This window comes from Mycteria americana, chromosome 3 (genome assembly GCF_035582795.1).
Source record: "Mycteria americana isolate JAX WOST 10 ecotype Jacksonville Zoo and Gardens chromosome 3, USCA_MyAme_1.0, whole genome shotgun sequence".
Taxonomy (NCBI): domain Eukaryota; kingdom Metazoa; phylum Chordata; class Aves; order Ciconiiformes; family Ciconiidae; genus Mycteria; species Mycteria americana.
Genome location: NC_134367.1, coordinates 106,322,606 through 106,337,288, shown reverse-complemented (window position 1 = coordinate 106,337,288; position 14,683 = coordinate 106,322,606). Strand labels below are relative to the sequence as shown.

General features: G+C 36.4%; 1 protein-coding gene across 4 annotated transcripts in view; it reads left to right on the top strand.

Annotated features, from left to right (window-relative positions):
* GPATCH2 (G-patch domain containing 2) overlaps positions 1-14,683 on the top strand; it is a 131,558-nt gene that overhangs the window by 8,349 nt on the left and 108,526 nt on the right. For 2 of the 4 annotated variants that reach the window (XM_075496443.1, XM_075496442.1), the window contains 3 exons: positions 214-282; positions 607-1,320; positions 7,187-7,248. In XM_075496443.1, the coding sequence (XP_075352558.1) occupies positions 236-282; positions 607-1,320; positions 7,187-7,248 (823 nt within the window). In that variant the 5' untranslated portion in view covers positions 214-235. The remainder of the gene's footprint in view (positions 1-213; positions 283-606; positions 1,321-7,186; positions 7,249-14,683) is intronic. The other 2 variants (XM_075496441.1, XM_075496444.1) reach the window with 1 other exon arrangement.

The following is a 14,683-nucleotide window of genomic DNA, read 5'->3' as shown; positions in this document are numbered from 1 at the left end:
GAATTAGTTGCTATTAAAGAAAAAGTCATATTATCAAAGAATTACTGTCTTAACTTCATTTTGGCGTTTAGGCAGCATCAAGAGATAATTATCCTTAAAAATATTTTATCATAATGACAACTCTTAAACAGAATTCCCTAACATACTATCAAGGAGGAATATTATATATTCCATTTCCCATTCATAAATTTAAAATGTGCTCCCTACCTGCAGTTAGAGTGAATGGTCTTTGTTGATGTTCTCACCATGTGGAATCCCTGAAAATCATAAAGATGTGATGAGGTGAGTCAAAACTAAACAATAATAGTGAGGTAAAAAACAAATGGGGGGGGGGGGGAAATCACCCCAACCCACTCTTTCCAAGACACAAATTTGGGAAGATACCTTTTCAAAGGAATGTATACTGATGTGTTGCAAATTGCATAGGACTGGTTGGCAAGGCTTTATCTCAGCAGAAATACAATAATCTTTATAGGATGGACATTAAGACTACCTTGCTTAAAGTGAGTAAAATGATTTTGGCAGGTAAAATTGTTTTAGAGTTTATGCTTAACACTTCAGATTGATATATTGTTTTCTTGTATGTTTTTTCCTTGAAATACATAGGCATTTCAGTAGGACTATGGAGGAGCTGGTTCACGATCTAGTCTCAGCACTGGAAGAAAGTTCAGAGCAAGCCAGAGGAGGTTTTGCTGATACTGGAGATCATTCTCGAAGTGTGTCTTGTCTTCTAAAGCGACAGGCAAGGAAAAGGAGGGGACGAAAAAGACGTTCATTTACCACCCATCATCCCTGGGAGACTGGTCATTGCTTGAGTGAAGGTTCTGATTCCAGTTTAGAAGAATCAAACAAAGACTACAGGGACAATCATGGTAATAAGAAAGACCACAGTGACTCTGATGATCAGTTGTTGGTTGCTAAACGTAGGCCTTCCTCAAACTTAAATAACATTAGAGGCAAAAGACCGCTGTGGCATGAACCAGATTTGGCTGTTGACAGTTTGGGAAACAGAACTTTGCGCAGGAGAAGAAAGGTAAAACGGATGGCAATAGATCTGCCATCAGAAGTCTCTAATGCACTGACAATAACTCAACAGCAGGATAACAGCAGAGATCAAGAAATGGACAATGACAATAAATCATACCAACACCAAGAGTTTTCTAAGAGCAAAGTGAAAAAAAGAAAAGTAGCTGCAGCTCGACAAGGACCGGAAATCTTGGATGAAGGAGTAGTTATAGAAAATGAAGAAGTGAACCAAGCAAATAAGGACAAAATGGAATATGAGGAGCAAAAAGGCTCAGATGAGAACATGAGTGACAGGTTATTCTTTCTCTTCCTTTTTACAGAAACTTTGGCTAATATTTGTTTGCTTTTATTACTGTTGCTTGTATTGGGAATCTTTGGATTTTTCTTTAATTCCAGAGTTAAAATGCTAGCATCAACAGTATCTCTTTTAACAAGTTACTCTTAAGTTTACTATTTTTAATATATATGAGTTGCTCAGGTTAAGGAATTCGGCATAAAATAGTCATGTAGCAGAGGAGTAACCAAGAAAACAATTTCTTGAAATAATACATTCTAATTGTTTCACGATTAATATGTTGTTTTTCTGGGTGTTTCAACTGGTGACAGTTCTCAGACAAAAATTAAGGTTTTTTCCAATTTCTAGACATTGGTGCTTTGATTATCTCTCTTCATCAGAAAGGTTGTCAGTGTTTAGAGTCACCATTTAGACAGTATGTTCTTATGTGTCATGGGCATAAAAAGTCTGCAGGTTGCCAAGGATATACATCATTTACGAAATGCAAAAACCAATTTACAGTTCAGAAACACCTGAGCTTACCATTAGAAAAATGGGGGAATGATGACCCTTTGGCAGTACACCTCATCCATCCATTCCAGACAGCAGTCATACTACAATGGTAATTGTTTCCAAAGTACTGTTTTGACAACACAGTAAGGTGTAAGTCATTTCTCCACCATACACAAGGGATGTTACCTGCAGGGCCTGGTAAGCTTGATTATGTTTATCCCATGTGCCTGGTTCTGAATGCAGAACTGTCAACAAGAAAGACTCATATTAAAACACATAATTTTGGTCAGTTGCTTGACAGTGCTAGTGTCCCTGGTTTTTTTGTAGGCATTTTATCTATAAACTGTTAAACCTCTTCCTTACTGGAGAGGTAGAATTTAGATGCAGAGAGTACCCAGGGGTTTTGACCAGAGCGGACAGATCGGTTACTATAATAACAGCAGTATTGGTAAGTGACTAACTCCAGTAATTGTCAGATAAATTCTTCTAAGTCTTTTTATTACATGCTAGTTTTGTCCCTCAACTGCAGACAATAAGCAGCTGAAAGAGCAAAATGAATCATAAGTCTTAAAGATTGTTACTAATGTCTTAATCACTAGAGCAGAAGCAGTCCTTCAGGGCAGCCAGTTTAACTTTAGACATCTCACTTTGACATGCAAGACAGGAGTGTGTGTTGTCAGCAAGCCTTTAGAAAACTTCCTTCTTTTATGCTACTGGGAATCTGTTCCCCCAAGTTTGGTACCTAAAGACAGATGGTTAAAAATTTCCTTGGAGCTAGGAACAATTGCATATTTTATCATATGTCCATAGTGTCACTTTTTTATTTATAAAAGATTTTCTGTTATGCTACAAGGGTAACAGTTCTCCAACTCAAAAATTCTGTAGCTAGCTTTTGGGTGGAGACAAGAGTGATCAATACAAAAATTCTCTTGTAGACTTCCAAAACTGTGCTACTTCCAGGACAGTCTGAGTATCTTCTTATTTTTTCACAAAAGAGACATTATTGATTTAAAAATTCATCTTCCTCTTCAAAATGCTTAATGTTTTATTACACTGAATGCTGTCATTTTCAAATCGTACTTCAAATGTTTGTTTCTGGCCCCAATAAATAGCCTTTAAAACCATTCTCATCTTCATAGTGTTTTCTGCTTGTGCACATGGTTGAGTGATAGTCTGTCATTCTACTGAATTTCTTGCAATGGTCATCTGTACCAAAAGGTTTGGAAACCACTGAATTAGAAAATTTGCATTCCATAATGTGATTATAAATCCACCATATCTAAGCCTCTCAGGTGCATACTGTATCTGAATATTTTGTATGTGAATAATTTAACTGGTTTTAAACTAGCTTTACTTAAATGCAGTAGTGCCTCTATTGTTTGACGTGATTTAGCCAGAAGAATCGGAAACAACTAACAAACTCTGTTCCTAAGAATATGTTCTAAAAGTAAAAGCTGAGATTTTAAAAGGAAACATGAGTTTTGTAAGATTGTACAAGATATGGAGAGATAACAAAGCATCTTGGATAAGACTCATGCTTCAGCAACACTTGTTGGAAGAGGAAAAATAAAAAGTATACAAAGCTTCTCTAATTCTGTACATTTGTGTGCATACAGTTTAATAATTATTCCAAAAAAAGGATTAATTTTTTAAAGTTCAGTTTTTAAAAACAAAACAAAGCCAATTTTTAACGGGAGTTAAATTGCTTGGATCTAAAACTGGTAAGGAGAAGTTTTCAGTGTATATATGAAATTACTTTAAAATAACATAATACATGTATTTGAAGTGCACATTAAAATGCTAAGTGACACTTCTTTTGCAGTCTTTTATCAGTGTGTGTTCAAACACCAAACACAACAATAACCCTTTAAGTGCAGGATTCAGGCGTAGTAGTAGGAGTCTTGAAGCTCTCGATGTCAGCATCTGAATGATCCCAAAGATGAATTCCTGTGAGGCTGGAAATGAGATTTTTATGATCAGAGCCTGTCCTTTGCTCCTTCTCCCTTATCCTCAATGCTTAGCTCTTTGGCCAGTTTAGCCAAATTTGGCAATGCATGGAGTTCTGTATATTCTGATACTTAATATCCAATATATCTCATATATATCATATATATCTGATATTTAATTCCTGCAAGCTTTGGCAATTGTTTGCATTTTAAGTGACTAAACAGAGGAGAAATCTCGATTGCTCATTTTGAAAGAGAGCAGCAGTGGAACTCAGACCTTTAATAATGCCAGAGGCACCCACCCACCAGCCTGCCAGTCAGTGCGAGTACAGTGGCTGGTCAGTTCCTGGGGACAGGCTTGGTTAGTGAACAGAGGTCACAAGTCTCATGTGAAACCAAGTTATGGGACACTTTGCTAGTAATAGTAACTAATAATAAAACTCATTTCTTCTTTGTTTCCACAAATGTATAAATAAAGCTGTGAAGCTTTTTGGGTAGCTGTTGTGGTTTAACCCCAGCCAGCAGCTAAATACCACATGGCTGTTAGCTCGCTCCCCTCCCTTCCCCCTCAGCAGGATGGGGGAGAGGATTGGGGGCGGGGGGGGGGAAGTAAAATTTGTGGGTTGAGGTAAAGACAGTTTAATAGGACAGAAAGGAAGGGAAAATAGTAATAATGATAAAAGAATACACAAAAGTGATGCACGATGGAATTGCTCACCACCCACTGACCAATGCCCACCCAGTTCCTGAGCAGTGGTTGCTGCCTGCCTGGCCAACTCCCCCCAGTTTCTATACTGAGCATGACAACATATGGTATGGAATAGCCCTTTGGCCAGTTTGGGTCAGCTGTCCTGGCTGTGCCCCCTCCCAGCTTCTCACTGGCAGGGCATGAGAAGCTGAGAAGTCCTTGCCTTGTGTAAGCATTACTTAGCAACAACTAAAACATCAGTGTGTTATCAATATTATTCTCATACTAAATCCAAACCACAGCTCTATACCAGCTACTAGGAAAAAAACCAAACAACTAACTCTATCCCAGCCGAAACCAGGACAGTAGCAGAGCTGCTCCAAGTTTTTGCTTGCATACCCTATTTTATAGGACTAAAAAGAATCTGTGGCTTTTCTTCTCTTTCCTGGAAGTCTTGCTGTGGGTGGAATTCTCATTACAAAGAGTAAAGGAGCAAAGGAGTTAGCAATATACAGTACAAAATTATATTAAAACTGGAAATAAATTCCATCATAACAGCTTTCATGTAGTTAGATATTAATGTATTAATTCCAGAGGTTTTTAATTTATTCAGTGAAGTGACAGCCATGTAGCAATTATCTCAGCTGTAATCCCTGCCCTGTTTGACTGTGGCCTGAGGAGAATGAACACTGTGGCTGCCATGGATATACCAGTGTTATGGTTAGATTTTTTTTTTTTAAAAACCAAAACATTATTATGTGTACTTTTGAAAATTTCAAGTGGTTATGTTTTCATGAACTGTCTAGTCCTTCGGTAAGAATTATTGCACAATTAAAATATATTTTAATAAAAAAAAGAGACTGTTCTCAAAATTGGAAATTTTGGTGGGGAGAGTGGCTGAACTACTAGGGTTGAAAGGTTTTCCTAACTTTCATTTTAAAAAGCATAATTAAACAGTAAATGGATAGGAAGAATCTATGAAAAGGGGATGGTTTTTCCTTGAGATGTATGATGTAAAATTGGGCACAATAAAATGTAAGGACTGTAAAGCCATCTATGTTGTAATTAAAGTGAGGATGGGATGCTTGCTAGAAAGGAGTTACTGGGATTTGCAACACTAGGAAGTTCAGGTTTTGGTCTCCCTCGTGAAAGATGGTTCTATTCTCATTGCATGCCTGTCATCTTTCTTCTCCTTAGGGCAATTGTGCAAGTTCTTAAGTCTGTTCTGATTATATTATGTATATAAGATGGTGTAAGTGTTGCATATACAGTAAGAATATGGATAAGCAGAAGATACAGCAAAGATTAAGAAAACTTAATCTTCAAACACAGACATATATCTATTTTGTAAAAAAAAAAAAAATCACTACTTTGTGTCTCCTGATACCATATTGTGTTTCAAATTCTCCGAAACAAAGATACAAAAAACAAATATGTACTTATAATAAAACATAAATTAGACTTAATTTTATATGATTCATATTACAAACTTTAAAAAAATTGAGGCTTATTTTTGTGAGAGATTAACATTTAAAAGGAAATAATTTTTAAAAGTGTACTAGTTATTTAGAAACAAAAATAAAACTAATTTATTATTAGACAGTAACTAAAAATAATTGAAACCAGTTGAATTCAGGTGCAGGACTGCATGTATGTTTTAATATGAATAAGTGTAGAAAGGTAAACAGACCTCAAATTCTCATAAATGGCTTGTACGGAACATTGAGAGTAGCTGTAGTATTTATAACTTGTACTTGAATTTGTGTGGTGAACTGAAGTGATTTTTTTTTCAAATTGTTCTACATCTCACTGTAAGTAAAATGAAATTTGATGAAATTTTGGTAAGAATATTATTTCCTTAGAAGAGCTACTCTGTTGACAAAAACTGAAATAAATGGTTTACAAAAAAATCCTTTCATGTGAAACTTGCCAAATTGTGATCTGTGTTATTAAAAGACAATTCTGTTTTACTATTTAGAGACACATGGAATATGGTTTGTAAAAATGTGTATACAGCAAAGAACAAAATACTTCACCTACTGATGTCTTTGAATTTAGAGAGAAGTGTGTGCATGTTGTATACACACATTCTGATTTTAAGGCCATGGTGGAAGTCACAGAAAAGTAAACTGTACCTTGCTTTTTTTTGTTGATGTTATGATCATTGATCATACTTATTTTCTTCAGGGTGACCTTTAGTTTGATTTAATTGGCTACCTTTGTTATAAACTTTTTCTTTCTTCCCAACTAGTATGTCGTGAAACCTTAAGCAGTGTCTTTTCCAGAATACTTGCAAATGATAGGTAATTCGATTTTCAGACTCCCGTATTTCATGTGCTGAAGGAAGGCTTAGGCTGCTTTTGATTGAGACTTTTCCTATTTTATTGAGCAGTGGTGTTCCAGGATCAAGCTGAATTGCACAGCATAAGAAGGAAGCAGTGAGCATTTGATGGAAGCAGATAATAAAATGCATCAATTGTGTCAGCACCTCGTTGCAGTCACATCTGGCTTACTGTCAGGGTACCATTAGATTCCCGTGGTTTTATGTGCCAAAAATAATATGCTTTGTAGTTAATGGAACTAGGATATTTGCAGTTTGATTAAAAAAAAATCATCCTATTTCCTTTCCGATCTTTGTTGGGCTTAAGTTCAATTTGAGCACAGCCTTGTCTCCTTAAAATTTTACGACTGAAAGATCAATTGTTCTTTTGATCTGTTTCTTTCTTTCTCTTATTACAGTGAATCCAGCAGTCTGAGCAGCAGTGATGCTGGTTTGTTTACCAATGATGAGGGAAGACAAGGTATTGAAACAATCTTTCCCTTCTCCACCCCTCAAACTGCATTAGTTGAAATTCTGTAAGCGTTACGTGTTATTCCATAGGTTAATTACTGTATTTCAGTTGCTATGACTATTTTAATGAGTTGAAATATAGCTTGCTTTCTGGGTTTTTTGAAATTATACCAGAGGGTGTCCTGAATCCATGACTTAGTCAAAAGCTGTCTTGAGAAGCAGTCTCTGTCATATAATAAACTTATTTATGACTTGAGCGTCTCCAAAAGATTATCTGTACTAAGTTTTAATTCTTCCATTGCTCCAATTTTTGGACAGGACTCTGTGATCATAGTACTGCCTCTCAAATTATTTTTGAGGTGTCTTTCTTTCTTTTCTTCCAAATTGATATGGCAGGATTTTATAGTTCTTTTTCATTCAGCAGTCTAAGATTGAGATAAGAAGATGCATGCCGTTTAAAATCTCCCTTCTGAAAAATTTTTTTCTTTAATCTAAAATGCAGTGAAGATTCAAAATTTTGCTTTAGTATGCGTAATGTTCTCATGTGTTCTTATGTGATAAAAGTATTGAGGATGGAAGTATAAGATTTTTTTTTTCAGCTTTAGTGTTTATTGCCATCTTTAAGTGCAACACATTTACCTGTATTATGCTAGCATCTTAGTGCCCAGTTTATGGACTAGGAAATCGCTGTCTTTGACAGTATAAAAAAATGAGGCAAAAATAGTCTCTCAGGTGATTAAGACTTGCTTTTCTGTTGGCAATTCTAGGTTAATGGTAATGGAGGTTATTTTCTTCTGCAGTTTGCCACAGCCTACTTGTGTGTGTACAAGAAAACAAATCCTGGCCCATTCCACAGATCTAGGTTAAAGGGATGTTTGGGGTTTTTTTTCTCCTTTCTCTAATGTATAATTCAGTCTCTTCTGTTTTTTTATCTTCTATTTTAATGTTACAATAGGGAGATGATTTTTCAGACTTAGAACAGAGGTGTTACATTCCTTGTTCAACAGTAACTCCTGCTACATAAACTGTACCTCCCAGTCTGAGTATCTGTTTTTAGTTGTGATAACACATAGCTTTTTTGAAGAATTTAGGCTGTCTTTGGAAGATCAATCTTTTAACTTCAGATGAAAAGTATTTCAATGAGACACATCAAAAAGATTTGCTTTTACTTCCCTATATGAATTTCTCTTTTGACTTGCAATTTTTAAAACTTTTGTCCTCGATATTTGTATGTAACGTGACCTACTGCATTTCATAATTACATTTTTGAAGTACCCTTCCAGTGTATTTGTATCAATATTTTTGTCCTTAAATCCTGAACTAAATTATTTAGATCTTTGAATAATACGGTTGAAAACATCTCAGCTACTTTCTGTTTTTCTTATATATTTTGTAGGAGAAGAAAAGGGGAGGGACTGGTGAACAACAGTGTTCTTTCACTGGTGTGGTGTTACCTTTTTTAGTGTTGGTTCTTCACTATAGAGCTGTAATTCTTATTTTTGCCTCTTTGGTTTTTGAACCTTGATTCAGTTTGATTATAATTTTCAAGCAGAAAGCATTAGACCTAAAATAATATTCTGAAATATAAATAAAAAGAACAACAATAATTACACTTGAGAAGGATATTGTCAGGACAAAACATTATTTTTTTAATCTCTACTTTGAACTAGTTATTTTGGGGGTATGATCAGAAGACCATTAGCTTCACATTGGATCTCAGACATTCTTAGATCTGCATTATAGCTTTGGTGTTGTTAAGAATTTTCCATGAAAGTATTATCAGAGATCCTACTGCAAAACCAAAATTGTTTATATTCTAATAATACTTATTCCCTCCCAAAGAAAATGCTAGTAATTTTTATCTTTGTACTCATCTTATGAAGTAAGATGAGGGGTTTTTTATCTCTGTAAATTAATTTGTAGCTGAGACACATATAAAATTGAAAAGAATGAAGGAAGGAGAAAATAAATCTGATAAAAGCAAAGGAAAAGCTTAGGTGAGAGAAACGAAGCTGGAAGAGGACAGGATGAAAATGTATTAAGGGAAGAACTGGCTGATTTTATTGTCCGTTTTTAAAAGCTAGACTGATTCCTGTCTTCCCAGTGTCCCTCCTCCAGGATATATGTTCAGAATATCAGCATCTTGACCTCATTTGTAGCTCAAATTTTCTGCACTTCTGACTTCAGGCTTCCGCTAAGTGAAGTGGAGAACCAGAGATTGATTAATGCTGCCTGGTGAAATACTTGGTTTAAATGATGTGCCTGCCATCATTCAGAAGTTCGGGTAGCAGAGGACAAGAGGATCTTGTTCTCCAGGGCAAGATTTGTTCATTTTGTGTCTCTAAGATTAAGAACCATATCTCATTTATTGCAGACAAATACTCTTTATAAAAGCCTAATTAATTTCCAAAGCATACACATCCTATGGGACAGACTTTCTAGAAAAGAAAGTGATCTAAAGCAGCAATTTCTTCGAGCAGTTTGCCAGTCAGTTAAATAGTTGAGTATTTAGTTCTGAACTTTGGAGTGCCTGACCTTGCAACTTTTAATATTTTCCCAAATTGTTTCAGAAAGTGAATGGGAATAAATTCCACCACAGTAACTGTATTCTTCTGTGCACAGACTCTCGGAAGAGTTTCAACTGTTAGAATTTGATTCAAGAAACCCAGGTGTAGCTGTAATTGGGAGTAGTAGTGGGTTAATTGCTAGACATATTTTAATTGCCATCAATTGCTATGATAAAAGAAAATTGCTGAGACTTGAAAATCCTGTGTTCAACTTCTAATATGTGGTGAGCCATCTAACATTTTTTAAAAACCTTTATACGCTTTTCCTTTGCAGCTTGCCTCTGTTCCAGTCTCATAGGTTTTCTGTTTGTTTGATTTGTTTTGTTCCTATGAAGTCCTCATCTGAGCCTAGCCATGCTTGTCCTCCTTTTCCAAGTTATCCAGGTGCTTTCATTAGGTCATGTGAGAGGGCAAGAGCAGTTCTCTTGCTGTGCTCTATTCCACTATCATGTTACCTTCTGGCAGAAGTAATTGGTACTCAATGTTTTGCAATCCCAATGTGGCAAATGTTTTTCTTCTGTGAAACATTGCATACCCTGTACAGTTAGCCAGCAAAAGCTTAAAGATCACGGAAAATGTTCAGTGCAGGTACTGTCAGTAAAGAAGATAGCTGCTACCTATTAACTGCTAACTATTAACAAACCTCACTCAAGTGAATTCTTATAGGTTGTATTTTTTCAGAGGTTTGCAGATTGGCCAACTTTGGGGTAAGATTTAATACAGTTAGCAAAAACCCAAAATCCTATGCAAATATCAAGCCCTTGAGCCCTTGAGTATGGAGGTGGGAGAGCCTGCAACAACATGAAAGAACTGAACAGTGGCTGGAGCTTATGTATCAGAAATCCTTGTGACTTTCCTTTTTCTTCCTACTCTTTCCTTTGTTCCTAATAGCATTTTCATAAATGGCTGTTTTGCAGTTATTAAAAACTTTAATGCTAAGCAGTGTTGTTACTTCGCTGTAAAATAACTCCCGAAACACACAGAGTATGTTTAGAGAGGAGACATTGCTTTATTCTGCACAGGGTGCAAGGTGGAAAATTTCCACAAATCAAGCACCCCTATTGCAATTCTTTTTCAGTATTTATGCATAAAAATTAACACACCATGCCTATCTAATACGTAATCATCAGACTAACTAATCATCCTCTTCTTCCATTGCTCCGTATTTTCTCCGCTTCGATTTCAAGTCACAGTATGATTTTAATTCACTGCGCATGCTCACAAGGAGCGTGGGGGGGTAGTCCTTTCATCCCCCAGTTGGGTCAGCGGTTGCGATCTCCCCCTGCCGCCTTTACCTTCCCCTAGTTACTGTTATTCCTGTTGTTTTCATGGTTGTTCTGGTGTCCCTTTATCTTTACAGCTCTCCCGGTAAGAGGATGTTCCCGTTATTGGTCTTTGAAGGGTTACAGCTTCGCATTCTTTTAGGACAAACGTATGCTTGTTAGTAAAATATGCAGTGCCTGTACCCTCTTACCTAACTTGGGCATTTTCTGTTACCTTGAAGATTCCACAATTCTTAGTCTCGTATGCTAGTTTCTATTTCTAACTGTCTATGATTCTCACACTCTAGTATGCTAACTTCTAACTGTGATCCCTTCTTAACTACTAATAACTCTTACACTATTTCTATTACTATTTCTATTTTATTATAAAATATTCTAAAATGCATACTCGTTATATATGATTCAAGGTGACAGTGTTATGCCCAGTGTAGAAAACTTCTGCAAGAAGAGTTTCAAAACAAAAGGTCTAATCTTACATTGCAACATACAATACAACTCTATTATGAGCCTAGCTAGTAGGATCACCTGCAGTTTCAAAGCGGTTTACAGGTGTGCTTTACAAATGCACTTTATAAGTTAAAATGTGCTTTATAAGTTAAGCTTTCAACACAATGTTGACAAACCTGTAACATTATTCCAACACTAGATGATATTGGTGTTTTGGGGAAAAAAAAAAAGTCAGATTGCAAGTATATTCTTTAATGAATTTTATAGGGTGTGTATGGCAAACAAAACATTATATTCTGCATTCCTAGCCCATCTACACCTACTAGTACACTTGGGGAAATTCAGAGTTTGACTTAAGACCTCTTAAATCATGACATGCAGCACTTGAAATGTCCTTTTAAGATCTAAGCAAGTAGGAAGGAAAATTATATTACTAAAGTGTTAAACAGTTAAAATTGGAGAAGGTCAGGGAATGTCAGAGTTCCACTGTGGATGTGGCTAAGCTTTTAAAGATAGCTGTTCATTATTTTATGATTAAACATATATTCATTACTGTGTCCTTTATGAAGATGACCCACTACTAATTCAATATATGAGAATTCCATCCTTTTGTCTTTTCTAGTGAGAAACTAATTTGGACCTTGTATAGCATCTCAGTAGCTGCAGGTGTCAGGGTGGTGTTCTCCATATATAAAAGAAATGGAATGTGCAATGCTAAGTGTAATCACACCGATTTTGAACTGTTGTGGCTGATTAGTTTATAGTCTTTGCAGGTGAAAAATAAATAACATGAGGTTGTTGTATATGACCTGAATAGTTGAAATCCTAAATATTGCATGTGGATGACAGTGGTAGAGGTGACCATAAAGTTGAGGTCACATGATATCCTTGGTCCAATTTATTAACGGCACACCTCCTACAGGACGACTGTAACGGTACAGTCCTCCTACTCAAGAGCAGGGTATGATATTACATTGGATGGGAGGGGTGGGAGGAGGCCTTCATGTGAAGTTTTCAAGCTTGAATCAGAAGAACCAGCTGCTTAAACTGGATGGTGCCTGAATGCTGTTCTGCGATCCCTTTTGCCAAGGTGGCTCTGTAGAGCACAGAGAGCAAGATGCAATGTGCCTCTGTGGATGGGTAACTTAAGCTTCTGCTTTCCTGAAACTCCTTGTATGTGTTATAGGTAATCTTCTGATGTCTCCAAATGATTATTACAGCTGTTAGCAGTGGGGGTTTTTTTTACCTAGGAGGAGGTATACAGGTCATGGAAACGAGACTAGCATCCTAGAGTATTTTACAGTCCATGTGCTGCTGCTGTCTGTGTGCAAGTTGCTGGATAATGGAGCAGCACAGTATCAAGTGGTGTTTATGGGACACTGATGCCGAACTCTTTTCACAGTAGCCTCTCAGTCAGTTGTGGTTGTTACATGTGGGCACACGTACACCGTATATGACTGCAATGGAGGGTAGTCTGGCCATTTTGAAATAAAACTAGGAAGAGGGAGAAAACTCTCTTTGTGTGCAGTGGAAAGTCTGTTATAATCCTGCACTGCTTTACCTAAATAAAGATTCAGGTGAAGTGATTCTACTATTCTGAACATGAAACTGATGGTGATACAAATGGGGTCTGTGTCCACAGGGAAACCATAAGAAGCCTACATAAATAATTTTCTAAACTTCTTAAAGGGGAAGGCAAGTAATTTAACATGAAGGAGTGGTAATTGGGTAAATATGCAGACTCAATAATATGGAAGTGAAAATTAGGGAAACAGTAATTGGAGAGGGGAAAGCTTAATAAATAAATAAATAAAGCCAGGAACTGAAGTGCCTTGAAATTTTAGAATTGAAGTTGACGTTTCTGAGCCTTAAATTGATTTTTTTTTTTTTTTTTTTGTACTGATCAGTACAGTTATAATTGAATGTAAATTGCTTTGAAGTAATTCCTTGAAGCATTAGCATTACCCACAAACAAGTTTGTTGTATTTTAAACACGTGGCTAGGAGAATGCCTGGGCTCAGAGATCAGTTTTTGGAGATTTGGAGGTGGTTTTACCTTTCCTGTAGCTTGGAAGAATACAATAATTTGTGGTGGTTGTGCGCTGAATAGAGGTTTAGCAGCCCGAAGCAGAAAGAACAGTGTAGTAAATGTTTCTGAAGTATTCTGAAGTCAAAAATGCTGCTTTGAATTTTTAATTCTTGTAAGTTCATGTTTGCTGTGGATACTGTGTTGCCTTTCGAGAGCTGTAAATTAAGTAGGATAAAATCCAAGTATTTGGTTACCAAGCTCTTGAGTAGGGAGGCCTCTGTGTTATATTGCCTATAGGGATGAGGTTTGGAATTGATTAAATGCAGTGGTCTTCCCTTACTCCTTTTGAAAATGGCATCCCTTCAGGATGGAGCAACTGGTAAACAAAATGCCTGTGGGTGCTCTCACCTGCATAAGAATAGTAGTAATAGGTTTATGCTCTCCTCAAGGTGACAATATGATTGAAAATAGTCAAAGGATTCAGAGATGTTTAGAGTGCACAGACAAGAAAGCTAAAAACCAGGTATACTTGGATTCTGCTGTCACGTGGGAAAAGCCTACGAGGTTCAGATCTTAAGTCCTTTATTCCACCTTTGTCGGTAAGCAACATAAGTGCTTAAGGATGTTTGCAATAGCATAACAGGTGAGATATCTTAACGGATACTTGCTTAACATACTAATATTTGTATTGCACAGAAAGGAAAAGTAATTTTGTATTTTTTCCCAAAGAATCATTGTTGGGCATGTAGCGAAGATACCAGATTTCCTTCCATAGCCACTATTTACCTTGTCCTGCAGTCCACCAACCCAGTCTTAAATTCTAGGTCTTTCTTCCAAGACTGCATTGCATACTTCTTACAGACTCCTGTCCTTAAGCTGATTGTGAAACCCAATTTCAGAATTCTCTACTTAATTTCATAGCTGAATTATGTGTAACAAGACTTCTTCTGAGTTCCTGAATATATTTCTTATTAGTCAAGGTATCTAGAGCTCTCATCTTATGCCAAAATATTCAAACAAAGTTTATCTACATAAGAGTTTGGAAAACCTAAGCAAAGGAGTTCAAACTTAATTCCAAACCACAGATCAATCTAATGAAAAGGTGTGATTCTTCCTCCAC